The sequence below is a fragment of the Ambystoma mexicanum genome, chromosome 2q (assembly GCF_040938575.1).
Source record: "Ambystoma mexicanum isolate Mex_15411 chromosome 2q, UKY_AmexF1_1, whole genome shotgun sequence".
In the NCBI taxonomy this organism is placed as follows: Eukaryota; Metazoa; Chordata; class Amphibia; order Caudata; family Ambystomatidae; genus Ambystoma; species Ambystoma mexicanum.
In genome coordinates, this window is record NC_090924.1 from 195,492,257 (window position 1) to 195,519,219 (window position 26,963).

At 45.1% G+C, this 26,963-nt stretch overlaps 1 protein-coding gene across 2 annotated transcripts in view; it reads right to left on the bottom strand.

Moving 5' to 3' along the window:
• ABCC1 (ATP binding cassette subfamily C member 1 (ABCC1 blood group)) overlaps positions 1-26,963 on the bottom strand; it is a 2,255,476-nt gene that overhangs the window by 1,784,450 nt on the left and 444,063 nt on the right. For both annotated transcript variants that reach the window (XM_069647115.1, XM_069647114.1), the window contains exons 6-7: positions 8,038-8,099; positions 2,865-2,996 (exon numbers count right to left, since the gene is read on the bottom strand). In XM_069647115.1, the coding sequence (XP_069503216.1) occupies positions 2,865-2,996; positions 8,038-8,099 (194 nt within the window). The remainder of the gene's footprint in view (positions 1-2,864; positions 2,997-8,037; positions 8,100-26,963) is intronic.

Sequence of the window (26,963 nt, forward strand, 5' to 3'; positions counted from 1 at the left end):
TTCTCAGCCTGACGACATGAGCATGTAAATCCATGCAAGACCCCATGCTAGAGAACTAATCCGACGCTGCCAGCCTAAAGCTGGGGCCTGATTATCTCGAATGTAGATGGGAGCCTGGGTTCAAGATATACTTGACATAGTATTTCCGCCTTTCGAGAGATCCTTGTTTTTACGTTTTTAGAGAGATCTAATGCTTGGACAAAAGGTCCTCTGTGTGGACTTTTTAACGAAACATTATTAAGTTTTATGGGCACATGTGAAAAAAATGTTTGAGACGAGTTTACTTGCGTCCAATATTTGTTGACCATGGTATCCGTCATGTTGGTCCTGCATTACAGTCTTTAAGGGAGAGTTTATTTTTAAATGTCATCTATGCTACTGCACGTTATACTTTTAGAGCATGGTAGCTGAGGATGAAAGCATTGAAACAGGGCAGTGTCACTGTTGGGACTAATTTCTGAACATGTCTCATATAGAACCTATTTTATTCTCCATTCGGAAGTACTGTACTTTTAAAAATGTTTATTCATGTGTTCTAACCATCTATTGTTTCTGCAGTTGCTGTTAAATTGATGGTCTTTTTACTTGGACAATTATTTATGCATGTTACACTGTAATAAGTAATTTACTCTGCTGCTATGGAAAATGTTGTACAACTTTTATGGCTTCTTGCCGAAATAAATTTGATGATTGTTATTTTAGAAGGGGTAGGCGGGATGAGAGGCTATCTTGCCAGGGTCCACTTTAGAGGCAAGGTAGAGTCAAGACAAAGGCTAAATGTAAATAGGAATTTTCGCTCCCGTTGGGAGAAGGGTTTTGTTAAAGATTTATGCACTGTGCTGGACAGCCAGAGTGCTGCAAGAAGCTATTTGCGATCTTATCTTAATAGACTTGAACATTTGTTGCATACTGTAGAGCACTTCCAACATATTTTGAAAGTTAAGAAATTGCTTTCCAACAAGTGTCCTTAGGGCAACATGATTTCCAGGAGAAGTCTGATGACTTGGCTTAGTTTTTTACCTCAGGCTAGAGAGGCAAAATTGCTATTTGCTGTTGTAATAAAGACCATGCTGCCTTGGTATGAGTCTCCGACCAGGTTGCAGAAGAGCTACCCAACCGTACTGATTGTCTTTTAGACCATTGTATATTACTAGATGTTAGTGGTCAAGTTGCAAGGTACAAAACTTCTGGCAAATAATGTTATCGTTACAAGGGGAGGTCTTCAAATGTACTTCTACATGGTTGCCTGTTATACAGTTAGCTCAGTAAGCATATAATTTGGCCACCATTCATTGACATACAAAGTTGATATTACGTTGGAAAATAATGACCACTTGCGATTCCAGTGGATTGTTGAACACTTATTAGTAATGCGGTCGCAAACAAATAACCAACAGCAACACAAGACTTTGGCGCATGTGAACCCCCACCCCACCTGGGTCCGGGTATCTTATACTCCCAGGAATACATGTGTTTGAATGGAAGCGAGTGGTCTCGGCCTGGCAAGGTAACACATTGCAACTTTATTGCTGACTGCGTCAAACCAACATTGTACAGTCTTCCAATGTCAGCTGCACTCGGCAGTGCTTGTTAGGGTTCTCTGTAAAAGCAGCATAGTGCAATACATTTCTGCAAGGTGAATATTCTCCCTAACACTTCACAGTCAGCTCGAGGTAGGCGAGAGCCGTGTAATATGATAACATCCACCAGCTAAATCCGCCTTTCAATAAAAGGTGAGAGCAGAGAACAAACATGTTTCGGTATGCCAAAACAGACAAACATCCGAAGGGTGAACAGGGAAGGCGATTATTCTTTAGTAGTGTGCGAAGTGTTGTTTAAAGGTGACATGAGCAGTGCAGCATACCATCTTGCTTTATGCAGGTGAGACAGTGGTTTAAACATGGCGAGTGGCAAAACAGAATACAACGGTCTAAAATGAATATATGATGGAGGTACAAAGATAAATGTGTCTTATTAATAACTTTCCCCCCACAATATTATACTCTTTACTGTTACTCAGGATTAATGTACTGTATATGGTTTACAACATTTGATACTTAATATCATGGGAGGGTGGGGAAGGTTTGGAAAGTTATCTTTGCAGGGGTTATGTATGGAACGAAATCTTGGTTGTTAGCATACATTTGAGCTGATTGATGGCCGTTGGTGTTATATGATTGAGCTTAGTGAATCATAAAACTTAGACATGTGTCCATAATATTGTTCAATACAATTTGCATGGAAATAAAAGACCTGACTGTATAACACTAGTGATATTTTCATATCTGTACTATAAATATGAAAACCTTTGACATATCATTGGCTTCAGAGAAAATGTGCTAAGGACCACGTTTTTAGGCATGAAAATAGTCTTGCAAAATTATCATCTGTCCATGAATAACAGATATTTACAATTGCATGCAATTCATTGGCAGCTATTTTGGAGGTTTGAATGCAATGCCTTACAAACAGAACGATAAAGAAACAATGTCTTGCCAAAGAAATTGAAAACCCCTCATTCAGACCTGTATGAACTAGTACCATGCTAGCTGCTTTATGCCTACTTGAGGTGTGCCCCCTTTTTAGGTTAAATTAGCCCGTCCTCTCTCTTTGCCGGCCTCCCTGTGGTTCCTAGCCCTCGACTCCTCCTCGTGATACGGAGCGGTTACCTGTGAGCGGCGTCTCCTTTTTTTCACCCGATATGCCTACTTGAGGTGTGACAGATAGTGTCAGCCATGAAATTGTGTTCGTCTGTACCCATTTCTTTTGAACATCCATCCGCTCCAATAAGTTGTTGATATTGCCTATGTTATATAAAAAACCATTTAAATTGGGTTTTCAATAGTTAGGTTTGCACAACTTACTTTTTTGCTTTTGCATATTCTTTTGCCCAGTTCTTGGTCAAAACTGGAACTACCTCATCAGATGTGTCTTCTTTATTTAATGACCACAAGTCTTTGGCTTCCAAAGGTCTCTCAAATCCCAATACCATCAGCCTGACAAAAAAGTGAAAAATGTAATGTCACAGAAAGAGCAACAATTAACACAAGATTTAAACATTTTAATACACAGAAATAATGGTGAGGGTTAGTGACATATAAAGGCATCATATCAGATTAAACAGATGAACAATCCAGATGTAAATCAGCTAAAAATCAGTGATATTTATTAATTTCAGCACTTGAAGTCTGCAGAAACAAGTGAAAGAATGTGTGATAGCAATGTCTGTTTTATTAGATCATTGAGATCCAGTACGCCCGATTCGCTAGACAGACTATGGACTGTGGTGTGTCTATGCCCTGCTCTCTCGTAGGAAGCAATGTTCTGGCATAACAGGTCAGTGATTCATGTGGCTACTCTGCACAGGATATTCTGGTTCAGTTTATATTTTATATTATGCATCTCATGTTGCAACTTATCAAGACATATAAGGACATGTGCTGCAAGGTAGCTACAGATTCCGTCAATCTGGAAATCTTAGAAACACAAACTAAGCTAACATCAGAATCTTCTACTGAGATTCTTCCAAGGTTCCAAATGGGAAGTTTTCAGAGACATTAGTGGAGCCTGTACATTACACCAGAGTCAGATGTGGACATATAGCTGCTCCCCTCACGAGCAAATGCTAACAGCATGCCAATCCGTTTCAATGGTCTAGTGGCTTTTACATAAACCATGAAGAACACTGGTTACAGAGGTCCCTTTGTTTAAAAGAATTCCGTAGTCTGTGGGTACATAGAGCTTGATATCCGATGTGAGTACTATACATTTTCCTATGGTTAAAGAGCCCTCTTTCAGTGACTTTGAGATTAGAGAATCTGTGTTTAGATGCTAATCAAGCCCATAAGGTGAATAATGCCTCTTCGGCATCTGGTAGTGTTAAATGGACATTATTGAATACTCTATCCCAGCTCATTCCAGAGAAATATTTGACTTTAGACACTCAAATCTCGATTTGTTATAGCCGTTATGGAAACCTGGCTCAGAAACATCTCAGGACAAGCCATTTCCACTTCTCTACCTCCATGATTCATTCTAATAGAACAAGTAGGGGAAGAGGGGCAGCTTTGATTGTTAAGGATTGTTAAGGATTTGACCAGTTTAGTTATCTCAAACAGGGAAATATTAAAACCTATACTATGGCAACATCTATCCTGCACAATTCACTTAAGTATTGTATTCAGTCAACCAAAATATGAATCATCGTTTTGTGGCAGCTTTACTGATAATCTCACAAACTAGGATTTCTGCCCTATTTTTAGGAATGAGTTATTTTAACTGGGATGTCCATGATTTGAGAGACACCTTTGCACAGTAGCTCAAGCAAGACTTGGTAGATCCGAGTTTCATATGTTTGGATACAATTTACAGCCACACCATGTAGTGATCCTTGGACTGGGTGTTGCAAATCCACTGCTGCAACGCTCTCTTGGATCGCAGACAAATAACAAGCTGATAATTACAGAGATAAGTGCAAACTGCCGCAGATGTGCCTTAGCCAGTCTTTGGAAATATTGAAACAATCTTTACATCATCCCCCGCCTCCAGAGGCCACTGAGATAAGGGCTTTAGTGCAACTGTATACCAATACCATTAGCCAAACAAATAAAATAAAACATTTTGGGACTATAAGGCAACTCCCACAGATTCATGATAATCATTAGTGCACTGATACAGCACAGATAAAAAGCCATAATGCACTGAGAATACAAGAGAAAATGATAGTAAATATTCAGAAAGCCAACACAAGGGAAGTTCATCATCCAGAGTGCTGAGAATTCTGGTTAGGTGAGCTTCAATTATTTTGCTTACAGCATCACACTCGGGCAGATCCGGAAACTCACCTGATCAGGTCAATGATGCCTCTGACCTAATCCTAAAATGTCTGCCAGTCAAAGACCTCTTCATTCCTCCACAGCTCTTTGTAGAAATAGCAGAAACTCCAAATCTGATTTGGATGTGCTCCTGAAATGTTACTGAGCTCTCTCCATCTGATAAATGTCGCATATGTCAGTTCATGTCCATCTCATGGGAAGAAAAGCATGACAAGGAACTGCAGTTACGTTTTTACAGAACCACACACAAAACCCCAGATCTGGGGAAAACTGAGCTAATTTTGAGGCTGATGCTCACGAGATGGAACCCAAGGAAATGTAAAACCTGGAACAAACCATTGGTCGCCACACATTCCCCTAGGCATCTCATCAAACAGGTGCATTTAGGATCAAGTAACGCACTTTCTAACAGGTGTCTGCAACCCACAGCTGTCTAGATATTTTGGACTGCAGCTCATGATTCTCCCTCAGCCAACTATGCTGGCTAGATATCATGGGATTGTGATAATCTAATGATTAGACTGTATGAATGATCAAGAATCATGAGACCTCAGCCAGTAAGTAGTTTTTCTTTGGACTGAAAGAGAGCCCAATTCTTTAATTAACGAAATTTTTTTCTTTTCAGAAAAAAACAGAAAAAGGATACATCTGCTTCCGTGTTCAGCAATTCTTCATGGAGGGGATCGTCTCGTTTGATTGGCCACGTTTACATGGGTAAGTTCTATTTTAAAGTCTCCTTATAGTATTTTCTTTAGTTCTCTTTATCCTAACTCCTGTCTTTGCCTCTCTTCCTTTCCCTTTCCTTGTAGCTCTGTTTATTTTTATTTACTCTGTTTGACCTTTCTTGTCTTTTCTCTTAGCTTTCTATTCTGAAAGGTCTTTCCTTTGTCTTTTCTGTTTAGCTTGTAACTAAGCGGATAGAGTTCAATTGTCCTCGTCCTCCCCTCAGACTTCAAGCAGTTTATCCTTTGTCTCTTTCTATAGACTTGCAGAGCTTCAGTTGGCTTGAATATTTCTCAATCACACTGCTGGCTTCTGTTTCCTTTCAAAAGTTTGTTTGAAGTGACTACTTTTTTATTAAAGTTCTCTTTTCCCTAACTTCTCACACTTGAGGAAGCTCACTTGTTTTATTCTTTTAAAATATCTCTTAAGGTTGTAACTTTCCCCCTCGTGTAGTTTTCCCCGTTTCCTTTGTGTTCTCACGTCGTCTTTTCCCCTTTTTTCTTTCCCTATGTAAACTTCTTTTATAGATTGTAGTGCTTGACTCCTCCTTACGGATACAACTTCACCCCTTTTGGAGTCTCTGCCCCCTTTTTAGGTTAAATTAGCCCGTCCTCTCTCTTTGCCGGCCTCCCTGTGGTTCCTAGCCCTCGACTCCTCCTCGTGATACGGAGCGGTTACCTGTGAGCGGCGTCTCCTTTTTTTCACCCGATCTCTGAACGAGTACTCGTCCGCTGCTCCTTTGCTTCCGGACCTCAAACCTTTCCTCCGGACTCTGCTCGATACCTTCACTTTTCATCGTGGAGACCGTCTCTCTCTTTCCTTCACTCCGCTGGCGGGGAGCAGTTTGTTGCGATCCGGGCCTCCTCACAACACTGTACGGGGTACCATTTTCTCTTCTCTGGGCGAAACAGCTACTCTCGTTCCGGTGCCTGAACAAGACCTATATTACTATTGAACTTCTTTAACCGAACTATGCGCAACCGGACTCTCGCCACCTCGTCTTCCAACAGTTCATTAATACGCCCAGCTGAGACCGTTGGGCTCGACCTCCTCCTCGTCGCCCACCGTTTCCTAGGAAACCAAATACAGGGTTAGAGGAAAGGTCCTACATGTTTTACTTCCTGCTTTCATATCTCCCCTCAATAAGGCTTTATGGTCCGGTTTGCATTAAATGAAAGCAGCTTCTGCAGTAAGACATCCACATTGTCACAGGGATCTGTAGTCCAAATCATCTGTAGAGGCAAATGTAAAAGACAACTGATCTAGGAGCAGCAACCTACTGGGTTCTCACCTGGTATCTCGCCTCACTGCCTCCCTTCTGCCATTTTAATGAGGCACTGGAGGTACTGCATGTTTTAGCATTCTGCCGAAGATGGGGAGAGGTGGTCAGTCTGTGTGGGAAAAGCATCTGGTAGTGGGTAAATTGCTTAGAAGTATGCTTAATTATTTTTACCACTTCGGCATGTGGGAAGTTGTTTCAAGAATGGAAGCTTGCAGTTGTGACTGTTTGTGTAGACACACAACTCCCAGAATGAAAAAAAATGTTTTTTTAAAAACCCACCAAAAAACATCTTTAAGTATCTTGTTTGCAGTAGCCCCAGCAAAAGGTAAGTTTCCAATAGCTACACAATGGGAACATGACAGATGCCAGACTCAAAGACTTTCTTTCACCTCAGGACTCTACATGGGTTCAAGAGGCACAGCTGTTGTGGCATTGTGCATATTCTTTATTGGTGGGAAAAATCATAAGCAATAAAATGGAAGAAACTGACACGTTAGTGCTATTGGCATGCAATGTCACCTTAACCTCTGATGATGGAAGTAAATTAGCCAATTCACTCTTCAGTGAGTGCCTAAAGGTGTCAAACCCATTTTAAACATTTTCAATGGAACAAAGAAAGTTTGTGGTAATTTGTACTATAAGGTAATGTAACCAGTTTCCATGCTAGAAATAATGAGCACCGATGAAGCTGCTGTTATCTGCAAAAGACTAACAATGTTTAAAACCTGCATAAGCAAGAGAGCTCAAGGATGCAACTCAAGTGTATCATTCATGCTGTAAGAAAAAACAAAGCTAATGCATCACATTTTCTAGCATTCTCAAATAATTATGAATATATTTTAGAGAATCAGAGTCATAACTGTAAAACAAAAATCTTAATAGAAGTTGAACAGATTTCAAATCCACACAAAATATGGTGCTTGGAAATGTCAGAAGGTTTCTATTACAGGCCACTGCTATTCTACAGAGATAAAAACTTCACAGTATTGAACTTCATTCCATTGCTGCAAAAAACAGATTTTTCATCGTAGTACCCACTAACTAAATAAATACTTCTCATTGCTAGACTTAACATAATAAAAGTTATTAATAGTACACATAGCTACTAAAGAGAAAGTAACTATCGGTCTAGCCCAAGTGTGTGAAACTATTGTGCGTCAACAAATGGGGAGTAAATCTGAAAGACAATACACTTACCCAGTAATCCACCAGAACGTAATTTTGGAGAGGAAGGAAGCACTAGACTCTGGGCATGGATTCTATAAAAGAAAACAAACAGCAAATATTCAATGGCTTATCAAAACTGTTGTTGGCAAGTAGAAAGGCAAATCAATCTTCATGCAAGGAAGTTCATATATGTGGACACAAAATGTGACGTTATCAACTCAACAGCCAGAACAAACTATTCTTTTAAAAGAATAAGTAACTTTCTTACCTGGTAACGTTTTTTTGATGGGATGTTCCTCCGACGTGTTCCACATCTATGACAGTAATCAACAACTGTGCTGCTTCGGAAAATATTTTCGGCGTCTGCGTCGATACGCTGTCCCTCGAGGGCCTCCGTTGAGCGCCAATGTCACCAAATGTTAAATGTAGGATGCACGACACACGTAACCTCAGTTGTAGTTTTTTCCCAGAATGTGTGGCACCAATCTTCTGCCAGTATGACTACAGAAAGCCTTGCGGAAACGTAAGCTGCAATCGCATAAGAAATTCTGTAGAGGGGCAGGCTGGGAGGTGCGATGTGGAATACGTTTGAGGAACATCCCATTGAAAGAACATTACCAGGTAAGAAAGTAACTTTTTCTTCGAGGGGATTGTGTCTCTGACGTATTCCACATCTATGACAGACTCCCAAAGCAGTATCAACGTTTGTAGGTGGCAAAAGAATTTCAGAATGCCCAATCAAATTGCAGAATAGCGGACCGCCTTACCAAAGGCTAAAACTTGCCCGTGTATAGAATCCAGAGAGTAGTGTTTTACAAAAGTATGGACAGAGGCCCATGTGGCTGCTTCACAGATATTACAAATCGGTACACCCCTCTGCAGAGCAGTAGAGGCAGCCACACCCCTAGTAGAATGAGCCCTTAAGCCTACCAGAGGGTCCTTACCCACCAAACAGTAACATTCAGAGATTGTCAAGATAATCCACCTGGACAAGGTCTGCTAAGTAACAGCTTGACCCAAACGCCTTCCAGATATCCTACAAAGAGCTGATCGTCCACTCTGAACTGGGACATGCGTGAGATGTAGAAACTTAAAGCTCTCCTAGGATCCAACCTATGGAGCCTCTCCTCTTCCTTACAGGATGCGGTGGAGGATAGAACGCCGGAAGAATGACTTTCTGGCTTAAATGAAATTCCAACAACTTTTGGAAGAAAAGAAGGACGAACCCTAAGGACAACCATGTCCTTATGGAACACTGAAGGGTGGCTTAACAGAAAGTGCCTGCAGCTCACTCACTCTGCGGGCGGAAGTAACCGCAACTAAAAATACAGTTTTCAAGGTCAACAGTCTCAAAGGACAAGATTGTAAAGGCTCAAACGGAACACCCATTAGGAATTTTAGAACCAGGTTCAAATCCCCACCAGGCACCTGGAAAGGTGACAGTGGGAACACATTAGTGAGCCCTTTCAGAAACTGAGAAATCAAAAGGAATCTTAAAGTAAGCACACTTCTCAGACGAGCGCTTAAGGTACCCACTTGCAGGCCCTTGTGGGCAAACGAAAGAAAAAAAGACAGAACCACAGGAATGGCACATGAAAAAGGATCCACATTGTTAACCCTGCACCAGTCGCAGAACTCTTTCCAACGGCAACGGTACAGGGACTTTGTTGCAGGCGTTCTGGTTCTCCAAAAAAACTTCCTGAGCCAGCTCCCACTCGTGAGAGACCGTGTTCTGCCTGTTCAGAGTCCGCCGCCTCGTTTTCATCTCTGGACAGATGAACTGCCGAGATCGAAATTTCCTGCTGGATGGCCCAGAACCAGAGCTGCATTGCCTCTCTGCACAGTGGGAGAGACCTTGCCCTCCCCTTTTTGTTGAGGTAGTGCATGTCCACTGTATTGTCCATTAGAATCAGGACATTCTTCCCCCGCACAGATGGCAGAAAAGCCTTCAGGGCTAACCGGAAGGCCCTGAGCTCCAAAAGATTGATATGGATTCTGGACCCCGACAGAGACCAACGACCGCGGACTGTCAACTCGTTGGCATGAGCTCCCCATCCGTGAGGGCTGCGCCCATCACGATAGTCACCTCCGGCCAGGGTAGCCAAAATGGAGCCCTCTTCATCAGATTGCCTTCAACGGCCCACCACAGAAGATCCTGGGCGACCGAGGGCGGCACCTGAACGGGATCCGACATCCAGCTGGAGGACTGCGACCACTGCATCTTGAGAGCCCATTGCAGAGATCTCATCCACAACCTGGCCTCTGGCACCAGTAAAATGCAGGATGCCATGAGGCCGAGCAACCTCAAGAACTCGAACGCCGGGACACTCTGGACATGTTGAAACTTGTACACCATCTGCAGAATGTGATGAGCCCTCACCGGGGAGGCGAACACAGCCCCAAGGATGTGTGGAGCACTGCTCCGATGTACTGGAGCCGCTGTGTTGGCGTCAAGTGGGACTTCTTTAAGTTGAGGGAGAAGCCCAGCCTGTTAAGGGAGTGGCAGGTGACAGATGATCCAGAACTTCCTCAGGAGAGCGCGCCTGATCAACCAATCGTCCAGGTAGGGGTAGACGTAAATCCCCCCTTTCCTGAGATACGCTGCCACCACCACCATGAGCTTGGTGAAGACCCTCGGGCAGAGGTCAATCCAAACGGCAGGACCCGAAACAGAAAATGCGAGTCGCCAACCGCAGGTACTTTTTGTGCTTGGAATGAATCGGCACATGAAAGTAAGCATCCTTGAGGTCGAGAGACACCAACCAGTCCTGAAGTTGAAGGGCCTGGGGGACGAGAGAGAGTAACCATCTTGAACTTGTCCTTCCTGAGGGGCTTGTTCAAACCACGCAAGTCCATGATGGGTCTCAATCTCCCGTCTTTTTTTCGGGATCAAAAAATATGGGGAATACCATCCCTTGTTCCTCTCCGCTACAGGCACCAGTTCTATGGCGCCTTTCTCAAGCAGGGATTTTATTTCCTGTGCAAGGAGCGGATTCGGACTCTTCAAAGAGAGCTTGCCCGGTGGATTGTCGTGAGGCCTCTGCTGGAAAGGAAGACAGGAGCTGTGGGCTATGATCTCCAGAACCCACACATCTGAAGTAATGGCACTCTACAAGATGCTGCGCCAGCCTTCCACCAACCGGTGAAACATGGAACATGGCCTCATGACTGAGCTGAAGCGGCTGCGGCAGTGCCTGAGGGCAAAGAGGCAACTGCCTGAGCGGCCTTGGCACCTTGAGTACCTTGTTTTCCACCTCTGGTACTCCTACGTTTGTCCCTTTGACTGGCAGCACCCCTTGATCTACCAAAGGAAGAGTAGTATCGAAAGGAACCTCCCCTCCATTGCTGTCCCCTAGGACGAAAAGGCAGAGGTTGACGTACTGCAGCGTTCAACGACTTCGCTGCAGCTTTGCAAGTCTGTAACCTCTCAAGGCTCTCGTCAGCCATGCTGCCAAAAAGATGGTCACCATCAAAGGGCATGCTGAGAAGCTGGGACTGTACATCAGGAGCAAACCCCGACATCTGCAACCATGCAAACCTGCGCATCACGGTGCTCGCCGACATGTACCGACTGACAGTCTGCCACGTCCAGACCCGACTGAACGGATTCACACATGGCATCTTTGCCATCCTGAACGAGAGCAAGAAAACCATCCCATTCCTCCCCTTTGGGAATATGTTCAGCGGCCAAAGATACACAGTTCCACAGAGTGTGAGTGAATCTTGCCAAGGCACAAACGGAGTTGACTGCCTTTAAAGCCATACCCCCAGATGAACACTTTCTTCGCCCAACGGTCAACGCGCTTATTGTCCCTATACGGAGGGATGGTAGGGTACGCAGCCTGCTTTGCCGGGGCCGTAGCCGCCTGCACCACCAAACGTCCGGAGTGGGGTGCAAAGACAAGTAGCCCGGGTCGCCACTGGCTGGATGGTATTTTTTCGGTAGCGACATATTCAATGCCGGGAGACTCTGCGGAGCAGTCCAAGCCGCCGCCACCCTTCTTTGTAAGGCCATATGAAATGGCAGCACCGGGCCCGTGGGTGGACCTTGGTCCAAAATATCTGTCAGGTCATCCTGCAGAAAATCCACAGGTGGAGCAGACCACCCCAAGTACTCAGTCACCCTCGACATGAGACGCTTGTATGACGACTTGGCGTGCGTTCCAGGCTCAGGCCTGCCAAACTCAACCTCTGGAGAGGTGTCCAGACCACTGGCGTCATGCAAGGATTGATGCAGGTCTTCCTTCTGGCTATGACCTGATAACAGGTCATCAGGAACCTCAGGAGGAACAAACCCCTCCACATCTGACCATTCATCCACCTCTGAGATGTAATCCAAAGGCTGGGATAAATCTCTGGATGAGGGTACAGAAAAAGGCTCAAACACAGGCCTCACTGATTTACTCACGGCCTTCCTCAGGGTTTCCACTCGTCTCCGGGGCAGCTCCGATAAAGCCGCCTCAAAAGGCATCAAGGGCGTCGACGGAATAGGCGTCGAGCGAGGTGCCGACTTCTTCGAGGCCGGAGCCCCGAGCGTGTCCTTCGACGGCCTCGGTGCTGATGATTTCCTCGGAGGTGGAGCCTCAAAAGCCCCTTGACGGACATGGCGCCGTTGGCATTGATGCCTTCTTACAAGGCCTCACAGGCTCCAACTGTCTCGAGGGCGTCGAGGACCGGGACCTGGAGCGGGCATGGGTAGAGCCATCTACCTTGTCCGATCGGGACCTCAACTGCTCCGGATGATCACGTCGACCACCCGAGCCCAAAGGCGTGCTGGCGGTGGCCCTAGCGTGTTTCTTGTCGGCTTCCCTCGAAGGCGCGGATGGAACGGAGCCCTGTGATTCGAAAATCGCCATCATCTCCTTGCAAAATGCGTCCAATTCCGCCAGAGATGAATGCTTGCTGGGACAAGCTACCCGCCGTCTGGCAGAGTCCTCGGACAAGGAGAGGGAAGGGGACCAGTGACGGTGCTTCCGAGAGTGCCTAGAAGAGGCAGAGGAATGGCGGGAACCACTCCGGGACCGAGACCCCACTGGATTTACGCCGACACGGAGAGTCGCCCCTCGAATCGTCGGTCGAAAGCCCCACGGATTTCGAATTACAGGGTTTGAAAACCCTACCTACAGATAGATTCTTCTTCCGCAAGGACTTCTGCGTCAAAGACTGGCATTCATTGCAGTCATCGGTAGCGTGGTCCTCGCCGAGGCACCACAGGCAGACGTTGTGCAGGTCCGTAAGTAACATCTTGGAACCGCAGTCGCGGCACTTCTTGAAGCCTGACCTCGGGGTAGAAGACAAAGACTTGATTCTCACAAGAAACCAAGAACGAAGAACCGATTCAACAGTAGAAGAACCGAGCCGTGCCGAGATTCCGAAGCGAACATGTTCGCGGAAAAAACAGAACCGAGGCTACGGGCGTCATGCGTCCTATATATAAGACATCCAGTGACGTCGGCGCTCAACAGAGGCCCTCGAGGGACAGCGTATCGACGTCAGACGCAGAATTGTTTTTCGAAGCAGCACAGCTGTGGCGATTACTGTTATAGATGTGGAATAAATCGGAGGACACAATCCCCTCAAATAAATGTTATGGAGGTAAGTGTGCAGAGGATGGTGTAAACAAAACAGAGCTTCAACTGGATGGTACCCTTTCTAGGGCCTAGGTAGTGTACGGGTAACTTAATGAAGGGAATGGTCTTTTGAATAAATTAGAAAAAGAAAGATGTTACCAAAATTTGGGAGCTCCCGTCGCCTGCACACCGTCTAATATCTGATAAACAGATCAATAGTTTACAACAGTGGTATGTGATTGCCACGCAATGTACTCAATACCTATTGCATTCACCCACTAGTTTAAGAAAATTCTTATCAAGTTTGAATTCAACCATAGAAATTGCAAAAACTTCAGAAAAAATATACAATTAATCAAATGACCATTTCAAAATGCATCACAAAAACTTGAAATGTATTGTATATTGGTTGGCCCTAGGGTCTTTGGGGGGGTGGGGGGGGAATACATTACTCAAATGTCACTGGTACACTCAGGGCCAGGTTCTGTTAGTCCTCCAGTTCTGGCTTTTAGGGGTTCTGAACCCTTCTCGGTCTGTCAGCGGCCTACCAGTTTCACTGGGCCTGCATCAAGGAAGAAAAGATACTGCCAGAGTAAAAACCAGAGGAAGTGTCCAGCTTCCCCTCAGGTATTGCTGCTCCTTGAGGCTACTAGTCTCCTGGTCTGACAGAACCACAGAGTAAGGGTGTATTGTCCCCTTCAAGGTAGCGTCTCCCGGAATAGTCCATTTCTTCCCTTCAGTGTACTGGTATTGGTCCCCTCATCAGACTCTCTGAACTCTAAACAAATGGCCATGTGTTCCTCCTCCCATCTCCACTGTTTGGGGCCAACTGGGCCTAGAAACTTTTCTGGTTGGACTTTCAGGTTCCTTTATCACCTGATGATTATTAGCCTCCTTATTCTCATCAACCACCCCCTAATACTCTCTGCTCTCCTCACATCTTCCTGACTCTTCTGGGTATGCTCCGATCTCCTTTTTCTCTCAAACCACCTTACTCTACCATTTCCATCTCGGGTCTCCTCTGAAATGTCTGAAAAGTTCTCCACCTCTCCCTTAACGCTCCCGATAACCTCCAACCTCCCGATATTCACCACCATCCTCCTCCTAATCCTCAAATACTCCAACTTCCTCCTTATAATCATACAGCACTTCCAGGTATGGTTGATCAACCTACTTTACAGCCACAGACTTCGTTTCTTCTCCACTAACTTCCAGAAACCCTTCACACAGTATTTATTGACTTTACCAACCTCCTCCCAACTAGCACCATCCCTCCAAACTATCACCACCCCCCCTGGAATTCCCCAACATCATTAAACATCTTGCAAACCACCTGCCATATCTTACCAACCTCTTTGTTACTGCAAGTCTACTTGTCCTGCTTCCAAACTCTCCTATCACCAAATTCTTGCATATGTATGTTACCAACCTGTGTCTTACCCTCCTCTCCTCGTCATCGTCCTCCTCCTCGTCCTCATCCATATATCCTCTGCAACTGTTCAGAGCTATCCAGAACTGGTTCCCTTCTGGACTGGCCTCAGCCTCCAGGGATGCTCCTTCCAGCTCCAGATTCAGGCCTTTGTGGTCTGGCCTTAATCAGCCTCTTGAACCTTACCCTTCTGGCCCGAACCTCCTGGGTTTTTAGCCACTCAGCCTTCCTTTGCCGGGACCCACCCAGCCCCCTGGATCTCTCCTTGAACCTCCTTTGCACACTCCATGTTCACCAATCTCTGCCAAGCTCTTCCCTCCAACTCTTTCTCCAAACACAAAGACTGCGCATGTGCCCTTTTATAGTGCTGTGCTCCTTCTCAATGGGCGAAGCCATTTGTGAGGGCCTGCACCTGGGTCCAGGATTAGAGAGGTTGGGATTGACTGCTACAACTAGGCTAACCTGAGCTGACTGGGTTTTAAGGGCCAGAATAAGTCTTTATTTGGCCTGTTCATCATCTTGGAGGCTACTTACCATTTTCTGAGACCGCAGAGCAATGCCTGGGAAAGGCACAGCTCCCCTGCTTCCACAATATGTGAAATGATGCTGATATATCCTTTGAAAGCTGCTTGAATCCTGAGTGAGAAATGAATTAACGCCTTCACTCAAATTGCAACATTCTATCACTTGTGAGGGAAGATTCTGCCGATACATAATGTTTTGTTAAGACTGTATAATTCACATGTGAAAATGTTGCTGGTAAACAGTGAGCTAGCAACATATCACTTGTGAGAACTCAATGCTCAGAGAATATCTGTGCCTTAAAGCAAGTTATTCTCCACTGCTGGTCTTTTGCTAGCAGTAAACGGTGTTGGTGTGGAGTCTTTTTTTTCTTCTTTTTTTTACAAAGCTCAATGTCCACAAGTCTTTTTCCACTCTGGTACTTCAGGTCTGGTTTGTGAAACTTTAAGGCTCTTTAATCTACAGAGGCAATTCAGATAGATTCCATCGGTTATTGTCCCCAGCCATTAGACAGGAACTAAGGACGGGTACACAGGGGATCCTGTCCTTGCAGCCCCAGAGTCCATCATCCTCTCTATTAGTGAGGCTCCCAGTCCCCTTGGTCACGCACTGGGTGTCCCTAGAGCGAGGCAGTGAACTTTGTCACAGTATGTACTACAAGAATGAACACTTTGGTTATGTTTTCCAAGGGTGTCGGTGTTCAATCAATTCTATGTCAGTAATAGTCTTGAGAGTGTACCACCAAGCTAAAAATGCACAAAATTAAACACAAAGCTTGCTTAAGCTAAATGCTACATTCAGGAGTCACCTCTCGCCAATTAATCTTACTGTTGGGTATGAGTGTACCAATCACTATAATGAAGCCATCAATAGAGATATCCAATAAGGAACTGACAATGGAACAAATACAATCTAAAAATATTATTTATTTATTCGTATTTTTAAGGCGCATCGTGGCACTGTTACATATAAACATTGCTGGTTACAAAGGAAGGCTTAGAAATGACATTGATATTTGCATTTACGGTTCATCTTGGGGTACATAGAGGATAGCATATATAGAGCAGCTTGTGGGTTTCGCCGGGCAAGGAGGGCTTGGGCGCTAGAGTGTAGTGAGTGTTATATGAATAGTGTGGTTTTGAGGGATTTGCGAAAGGCGAGTAAGGAAGGTTCTGCTCTGAGTGCGTTGGGCAGGGCATTCCAGAGTTTAGGTGCATGATCCGTTTCAGACTAGAATTGAGATTACTCAATTGATGAGAAAGATTCGGCTGAAACAATATTTCTCCCAGAACATCTATGAAGGAACACCCGATGTCACGGGGCTACATAATAAATCAACTTACTATCCGTCCCCACATGCCATAACAGTGGAGTCTCAGGCTTTTGAAAAAATGATTCTAAAAAAACTAGAGGAAATTGAAGCAGAAGCACAAACGGCTTTCATAACATGACAAAGCTTGAGAGTGTAGCCTTGAAAGAATTGCAGACAAACGGAGAAATAATTATAAAACCGGCAGACAAAGGGGGAGCCATTGTCATCATGAATAAAGGAGACTATTAATAATACCTTAATAAGAGATCGAGCTACCTATCAGAAACATGTAAGTGACCCTACAGAGAGACTAAGGAACATGATCAATCCTATTATTGAGGAAGCAGAAGGCCGTATCAGCGCCAAAGAAGCAGCATTTTTGAGTCCACAAAATCCTAGGCGACCCGCGTTTTACGCTCTTCCTAAAATTCATACGGGAATGTCCCCAACACCTGGACGGCCGATAGTATCAGGAATTGGTTCTATATGAGAACCACTGTCACAATTCGCTGATTTCTTTTTGAGAGAAGAGGTCAGCAAAATGCGCTCATATACAAAAGACACCACGCAGTCCTGGTCCATCTGGACAGCCTCACATTAGAAAGCCAAGATGTTTACATTGTGACCATGGACATCGAGTCTTTATACTCAAAAATCCCACAGAGAGAAACCTTGAAGGTGATCGAGAAGATACTACAAACCAAAACTTTGCAAATGCCCACCTCATTAATAATGCAACTGGCGGAAATAGCCCTAACTAAAAACTACTTCTTAAATGAAGACTGCTAGATAGATAGCTAGATAGCTGGGACAGCAATGGGCGCAACTTTCACACCGACTTTGGCCAACCTATACATTGCAGACTGAGAATTACATATATCCCACAACTAATCCCTACTCCAACAACATTGTGAGTTACCGTCGTTACATCGACGACATTCTCCTGTTTGATTGAGATAGGGCAACATTGAATAGATTCATCGAATGGATTAACACACTCAATCCCTTTCTCAAATTTACATATGAGGCTAGTAAAACCGAAGCCACCTTTCTCGATCTGAAAATCACAAGGTCAGGGCGTAATTTTGAAACCACTGTATTTCAAAAACCCACGGACAGAAACTCCCTCCTTGATTATAACAGCTTCCATCAAAGATCTCTAAAAGAAAATCTACCATTCGGGCAGTTTCTCCGATTCAGGAGGAACTGCACTTCTAGAATGGAATTTGACAAACAAGCGGAAAGACTGACGAACAATTTAAAGGACAGAAACTATCCGAATAGAATAATAAAGCAAGCCAAAAAGAGGGCAAGGAACATACCGCGAGAAATAACCCTCATGCTACGCTCATCTGGTTCCCACAGGGGCGTCGATCGGACCCGGACAGCTGCGGTCTCCACCAACGTGATGCGTAGTGAAGAGATGACAGTCTGGACTGGCCCGCCTAATCTTGTCTGCTGGACTCGTAGAAGTATTCTGCTGCAATTGGAGAAAGGGATTTAGCCACCCGTGGACTTTAGTGATGCCCCCCCCCCCACTGTTCTCGTTCTCCCCACTAATCACCTCCGATATCCCCTCTTGGTAACCTCACCTTATGTTTTTAAATGACGAGCTCTCCATCCTGCATGGCATGCAGGGGCGCGTAGATACCAGTTACTTCACTGGTTTGAAGGTACTGGAGGAATATTGACTCCAGTGTCTATAAAGTTCAAAGAGTTAAATATGTCCGATGTTCACTCTTGTTCCATTCCCTCGTTAGGTTGCAGCTGGGTCCAAAAGAATATTGCCTGGAGGCAGCTGATGGCTTTCAGGTAAGAGTCTGTATTACCAAACACTGTCCGGTAAAAGTTGCACGAGTTTAACTTGCTGTTTTCTCTCCCTTTATAGGTGCGGCATAGAAAGATGCAGGGAATTAAAGGATAATACCTGCGGTGGTAAAGCAGGTAAGCCTATGGTGGCAAAGAGATAGTCTTTGTCGGGTTTCTCGGCTCACCTTGTTATTCCTTTTGTTTTCCCCCCAGGTGCTGGGTTTCGACAAAGAAAATGGAGGCAGTGCCGAGTTGAAAGATGCGGTGGACTGGTTAGTATAACGCGGCGCTGCTGCTGGCGAAGCGACGCGTGCTGAAATAATGTCCTTTCTAGGCTCGGAGATGTGCTGGGTCCGGAATCAGGTAAGGAATCAAATAATGTCTGATCTAACCTCTTCTCCTTTCTTTTCCTTTTGTCTAGGAGCTGCGGATTCGAGGCGGGCGTGGCAGAAGACTGGATGCTGACTTGCAGACACGGTGAGCGTTACGCTGCTGGATGCAGAATAACGCAAACCATGAGCTGCTGTTCGGGTGTGGTTTAAATAGCCTGCAAAGTAGTCCCAGGTAAGAAGTTCCACAGAACCACACCCGAGTAAAAAATAGTCCCTGTAATAAAATAGTCCCATCCAGGCCTCACGTTGGCTTGGACTCATTTGTAGCATGGTCTGTTAAGTAAAGTCTATGAGCCTGGCACCTAGGGCGCCAGGACTGAAACCAAACAGCCCCCAGCCGGGGCTGTTGGGGTTTTCATGAGTATCTGGATGCCTGCTCCCGGGGCTGATGGACTCGATCCGGATGCCCGGGGGTAGGCATCATGACACCTCAATCAACATGACAAGAGAAAGAGATGAAAATGCAATCACAGCAGTATTTAGTCATTCTCCAGTCACCAACCGCCTAAAGAAAGAAATATGGAAAGCCTGGCATATACTAAATATAGAAGGCAATAATCTCCCTGCTCCCCTCTTTGCAATAAGAAGGAAAAAATACCTGAGGGATTCCTTAGTACACACGTACAAAGATGCAACCAATTCGACAGAAACTGTGGAATACATCAAGGCCCCAGGGACACACACCGTGTGGAAATTGTATAGTCTGCAAATTCACCCAATGGACCACATCCATAGATATAAGTTGGCAATATCCGTGGGAACAGATGAGCTTTACGAACTGTAATACCACTAATGTGGTATATATGATACAATGCCCTTGTAACAAAAAATATATCGGAATGACAACGAGAGCAATTAAAATACGGATTGGGGGACACAGGTCCAATATCAGGACTAAAAAAAGAACTGCCCCCTTGGTGGAACATTATATTGACAAAGACCACACAGAAAATGACCTCAGATGGACAATACTGGAGAAGGTGAGAATATCAAAAAGAGGCGGTAATATCTCAGCTCTTTTACTAAGAAGAGAACAACAATGGATTTTTAGGCTACACAGTCATATACATGGCCTCAACGAAGAAATGTGTTGGCAATCCTTGGCGGTCCAGTGAGTAAATGGCACCGCACACAACCAGGCCTCTCCAGTTCTGGGGAATTCCACACTAATATAAGTAAAAATGGACCAGAGGAGCTCTTTGCCCAATACTACATACTGGTTTCCCTAATATAGCCTGTCATGAACGGACTATGAGCCACAACAGACCTCAGCGTTATACTTCATATCCCGATATAGCTTGCGATTTGATAAGCATCTATAGAACTAAATGTTTGACCAATTGCCACAAGGGCATACAGGTAGCCATGGCGCCACACACACAAGAGTGGACACTTTCCACTTTATGAAATAGTCCAACACATAGATTCCCACTTTTCCGTCTTTCTATGAAGTGGGGAATATCTGGGACTACATCTTCCAGAATTCCACGAGGTGGGATCAACCGAGTAGGAAATATAGACACACAAACTAACACTTGGCTTGAATACGGCTTCTAATTCAATATCCTAAGTGTCTTGGCTGCAAAACCCTACTAAGGAATATATGCGGCTACGCGGCCATGCCTAATGTAATATTGCCACGTAGGTATGCCTTCGATCACCCGATCACGACGTTGTATATAGACGCAACCATTCAAGATGGCGTCTATAGCAACTGTCGGACGCGGAATAACACGAATTAGATCTAAGGTGAGCGTTTAATTTTTGGAGTTATTCACGTAAATACAAGGAAGCATAGGCACTGCCTATCCAGATCAAAAAACAGCATGACGATAGAACCTATGCAGATACTGCTAAAAAAGTGGAAGCAAGCGGACACTAAGGATATTGAGGGCTGGCGTTAACTCGATTCCCATACAGTGACCAAACATCAAGCCAGCCCTGGGGAAAGATGGTAGAACCACCATTAAGTGAACAACAAAGGGTGGGGATTTTTATGAACTTAGAAACAGAAATACAGCGCATTAGCGATCCTGGGTATCTATAGAGTACAAAATATTTGAATTACCAAGCAGATATAACGCCAATGCACAGAAAGGGCGGAAATATCAGTACGAGACTAAACACTAGTAAACCTGTATGTGACACATAAGGATGGTCACACGACCAGACAGACTTTTATGTAATTAAACTATGGACCACCACCGATTACAGTGGCCCTCCATATATGTATCTCTAAAATTGCAGACGTCCATAGACAATCACCTGAATGATCTTACTGTTTTACCTACAGGAGCAAACTCCAAGGAACTTTACCCAGATGACAGTGAACCCGATCCTGTCTCTCTTCTTAAAGAAATGAAGCAGAGAAAACAGGTGAAAGAATATGCTAGTTTGTTCTGTATGCAATCTATAAGTGATAATGATCAACTGTAAATCGATTTGGACACTAGCATCCATTATCTACTTATTTTCAGATTCCAATAAGAGATCTTCAATTGAATTCAAGGTCTGTTCACGAGAAGGAAAATAAGAAATCAAACTATTGCGCAATGAGCACAGGTAACTTAATATATCCTTAGACTCTGCGGATAGACTGCCCACTATACAAGTACTTAAAGACTGATGCTAGCTCCACTTTGTCTCTTCTTGTTTTACCTTTTAGGTCTTGGGGATTGAACCAACAAGCCCACTGGATACCCGAAAATATCCTCATAATCTGCAAAGATTTGAAGACCATATAGAGAACACCTCAATCAGCAGTATTCGTCCTGAAGAAAGCGGCCACTAAAGAATCCCGCTGAAACCGGTTGACCATTAGTTTAGTAGTACTGGCCTGACAACCCAGACTCCGATACCCCACATACACAGATGAAAGGGATCGTATAAAAAAGAATTATCATTGCTACTTACCTCTATCCCCATATTAGGCGAAGAGAGAACTAGCTCTTTTTAATTATATTCCCTGGCCTATGGCCTTTTGAATTTATTTTATGATAAGACACACAATTTGGAGGCGGCAACATTAAACATATATACCGACCCCCAAAAGGTGTGCACTTTCTTTTAGAAATCAGGAAAGTAGTGAGAGAGGAAAGGGTCAGGACCTCCACATTCCATTGGTAGTCGGCACACCAGCACCAACTAGGGCTGGCATCAATACCATAGGAGGTTCTTTAACACAGGGCTAATAAGATTATCGCTAGGGACGCAGCAGCAGGAATAACTTTTTAGCAATCATCCATCTGTTATTTGTGTGCTACAGCACTGTGGGGAAGCCAATGCCGCCGGCGTTGGCTCTTTTTATGGAGGGTATGCAGAGTTGGTTTGCATGGTGGCGCCTTGTGGGGCGGGCAGAAATGTTTTTGGATATAGTTTCTGAAAGGTAGGATGGGGCAGAGAGATTGATGCATTTGTGCTTAAGGGTGAGAATTTTGAAATTGATCCTTTCCTTGACTGGGAGCCAGTGTGCTTCGCGTCTGGCCTGGGATATATGGTACCTTTTTGGAATGTGTAGGGCTGCATGCAGCGCGTTGTTTTGTATCATTTGTAGCCTGTTGATGTTTTTAGTAGCGGTGCCTGCCAGAAGGGCATTGCAGTAATCGAGTCTGGCTCCTATTGTGGCTCTGGCTATGGATAGGCAGTTTTGAGTGGTTAGAAAGGGTTTTATGGCAGTTGCAGGTTTTGTGGTGTGAGCAGAGGCAGAAGAGATTGCGCTGACCTGTCTTGTCATCGAGAGTGTAGAGTCTAAGTAGACGACAAGGGTCTTTACAGATGTAGAGACGGATATATTAGTGGTCGATGGTGAAGTGAGTGTATTTAGTGTTGAGTTTGGAAAGAATTTCCTTAGGACCCAGGATGATCTCCGTTTTATCCCCATTTAGGCAGAGACCATTGATTGCCATCCATGTTTGGATGGTGGCATATATCTGGAAAAGAGCTTCTGCGTCATCGTCGTATTCTCCAGTAAGGGGGAGGACGACTTGGGTTTCGTCGGCATAGTTTGTGTATGCTATTCTGAGCGCATCTAACATGTCAAAGAGAGGTTTGGTGAACAGGGTATAGAGGGTAGGTGCAGTACATGAGCCCTGTGGGACTTCACAGTTGATGGTGGTGGGGGCTGCGCTGGCTTGGTCAGCGTAGACCTTCATAGCCCTTCCTTCTAGGAAAGAGGTTATCCAGGAGGTGGCTTTGTCAGAGAAGTGTGCGGCGTTGGACAGGTGGGAGGTGAGGATATCATGGTCAACAAGATCAAACGCTGCAGAGAGATAAAGGAGGAGGAGGAGGGCAGTTTTGCCAGTATCCATTATTTTGGTGATTTGGTTCTTAAGATCTAAGAGGGCGGTTTCTGTGCCATGGCCTTTGCGGAAGCCTGATTGTCTGCTGCCTAGGATGGCATTGGATTCCAGATATTGTTGGATTTGGACAGCTTTATCCAAGATTTTGAGGAGGAAGGGAATGGTAGTGATGGGCCGGTAGTTGTTGGGGCAAGCGGGGTCTAGGCTTTGTGGTACGATTCCAGAGGAGAAGGATGCATTAATGAATGCTGTGATGAGGGCGAGTGAGTATGCGCATTCTTTGATGATGGTAGGGAGACAGATGTCCGCTTTCCAAGTGTAGGGTTTGATATGTTTGAGAAGGTTGGTGACTTCCGTCTCGGCGATGTCTCTGAAGACTAAGAGGGGTATTTGAGAGAGAGGTTTAGGTGGTGGGTGGGGGCGCAGACGTGGAATGTCCTGATTGGGAAGGGCTTTGCGCGGAACTATTATTTTTTCTTGGAGCAGTTTGACTTTTGTTGACGAAAGCGTCCTGAATGCTGGAACACCAAGCTTGGTCTTCAGTGATTTCATCCGGAGTAGTGGCAGGGTTGTGAGATCTTTGAAGATAGCGAAAATTTCCCTAGATTTTGAGTTAGCTTTGGAGATTCTTTGGTTGAATGATTCTGATTTGGCTAGGAATATGGCTTTTTTTTTTTTATACGTGGATGAGATCTCTTTAAATTCATTTAGTGAGGATTGGTTGGGCGAGGATTGCCACTTGGCTAGAGCTCGCCGCTTATTGGTGCGTAGTGTAGATAGTTCTTCTGTAAACTATGAATTAGAGTGCATTGATTTTTTTCTCTTTTTTGTCTTCTAGGGGAGCTATGAATTCAATAGCTTGGATGAGCACATGTGTATAGGTGTAGGCCAGAGAGATGGGGTTGTTAAATGGAGTTTTAAGTACAGGGATATGAAGAAGCGGGGCAAGGTTGATTTTAGTTAGTTTTTTCGAGCTTCTGACTTTGGCTGGTGGGGCATAGGAGATTATTTTGCAATTAGGAATGGTGGGAATAGCAAATTGAATGAGGTGGTGGTTTGTCCATGGGAGGGCTGAGATGTTGATGGACGAAGCGCAGTTGTGGTCTGCGATCCAGTCGATGGATCGGCCTTTGCAATGAGTTTGTGCAGTGATTTTATGTTCGAACCCAATGTAGGTGAGTTCTTTGGATAGAGTGGCGGCTGTTTTGTCCTTGGGGTCATGCAGCCCTAGGTTGAGATCACAGAGTAGGATGGTTTTGGTCGAGCTTTTTAGGTTATTCCCTATGATTTGGAGGTGGTGCTTTTGGTAGTCTGGTGGTGAGCCAGGTGGCCTTTAAGTGATTAGGATATTTATGGTGCAGTTGGGGGAGAGAGAGAGAGAGAGAGAGAGAGAGTTTGGCAGTGAGGAGGCCAGCGTTGTTTTCCCACTGTTGGTTGCAGAGTCTAATGGAGAGGGTATCTTTGAAGATGAGGGCTACACCGCCACCTTTGGTTGTCTTGCGGTCCTGTCTCAGGATAGTGTATCCTTGTGGGAGGGCAAGGGAGAGGGAGGGGCCTGATGCTTCATGTAGCCAAGTTTCAGAGATGGCTAGTAAGTGAAGTTTAAGGGCAGTGATGAGGTCTTTGATCTCCAGTGCATGTGCTGGGAGGGTTCGGGCGTAGATGAGCACGCATTTCAGTTCTGTGTGGGATGGAGTGAGTGGTAGTTGGATGTGAGTGCTGAAGTTAAGGCCAGGGGGTGTAGTTAGTGAGTGATTGTGAGGATGTGAAGGATTGGGGCAAGGCGTGGTGCATTTGGTGTGGGTGTTGGGCAGCTTGTGGTGTGGGGGATGTGTGCGTGTAGACGGTGTTGGGGTGCGAGAGCTATGTCTGAGGTTTCTGAGGTCGATGGTGGGTGGGGTGCTACAGTGAGTGATGTGCAGCTTAGTGCGAGCTCCGAGTCTGCAGAGCCTGGGGTTGGTCCTTGAGTTTGATGGTGTGTGGGCTGGGCTGGGCGTTCTATAGAGGGCACAAAGTGGTAAGACTGAGGACTAGTGGTGATGAGATCTGTGTGCGTGAGTGACATGCTGCAAATGGACCAGAGGGTGAGTGTGATGAGTGAGATTGCTAGGCGGTTGAGGTGTAGTGAGGTGCGCTGGGGTGGTGGCGCCGTCAAGCAGGTCATGGGAGGATACATTTGTGCAGTACAATGACAATATAGTGTCTAGTGCTAGTACAGATCCATCTAAGCAGATTCAGTAAACATAGTTCAAATAGGGCTTCTAACACTTTAGCATAGGTAAGGCAAAAGCAATTCAGAGTAGGCTAGTCCAGCATAGGTGGGGCAGTTCAAAAAAAGCAATTTAGATTGGGCTAGTCCAAATAGGCGGTTCAAGTTAGGCTGGTCCAGCATTGGTGGAGCAGTTCAAAATAGGCAGTTCAGACTATGCTAGTCATAATAGGCAAATAAAAATAGGCTAGTCCAACATAGGAGAGGCCATTGTTATTTGAAAGTAGGTTAGTCCAGTATAGGTATGGCAAATGCAGTACAAATGAACTGGTTCAGCAAGGTTTGGCAAATTCAATTTAAAATAGGCATACAATTAACTAGTGGCGCGGTGTTCGGACCGTAACGCAGCCCGGTTGTGAAGAGCAGATACATGGGGGAGCTGTCCCACGGGTTTGGCACATCAATCAGCACAACATCATGGGATTGGCACGTACGAGTGGCACAGTGGTAGTGCAAATGCAGGAGGACATGAACGATTATGGGCATACAAAGTTAGTTGAAGCTCAAATTCAATTAATTAAATCACAATGGATACAGAACATAAACGTACCAGATGAGATTCTAGCGGGTGATACAGGCATTGTGTGTAGGTGCGTACAACGACAGACTCGCGGAGTATAGAGAGAGCTCGGCATCAAGCAGTAATATAATGTCTTATGGTACGAGCCGGAGACGGGAGAGATCCCTCGGGGATAGACAAAAGTTTCCTAGGGAAGGGGCCTGTGAGTTTTAAATGCCTGGAGAGGTGGCTCACACCAGCGCGCTAACAGGCGCAAACAGGGCCTTATCTCTCGTGGGCCTTGCCTCGAGAGGGCCGGCTTCCACCTGCCAGCGGATATGCTCCGCAGTTCTAGAACTCGTTGCTTAGCAACGGGGTAAACAAAAGGAGCAGGCAGCCATTTTGGGAGGGCCGCGTGGTGGGGGCAATGCGGATCGGCCAAATTAAGCCAGAAAATGGCTATGGATCCTGGCAGGCAGATATCGGGAGAGATGCTGCAGATCGATTCACACATCTCGTGCTCACCTATGGGCACTGTGTGATTTCATCATGACTTCACGTCGGGATCAGCTGTTCGCTCGTTGGTTGGAGCTTGGAGGCTGGAGCTGAAGTGTAGGCTAGGCGGGAGAAGGGCAACTGCCCTCTCCTGAAGATCAGGATGATGAAAAGTAGATGAATAGTATTATAGGCATGGAGTAAATATGAAGAAGCATTAATTAGTAACAAGAATAGTGGTTAGAAAGAATGAAAACAGTGAGAACTTTCAGTAGAACTAAAATATTGTTTAAGGTAAAACTTTAAATTCATAGGAAAAAACAGAAAGTCAGGCTATGACAATGATGTAAGATAGGTTACT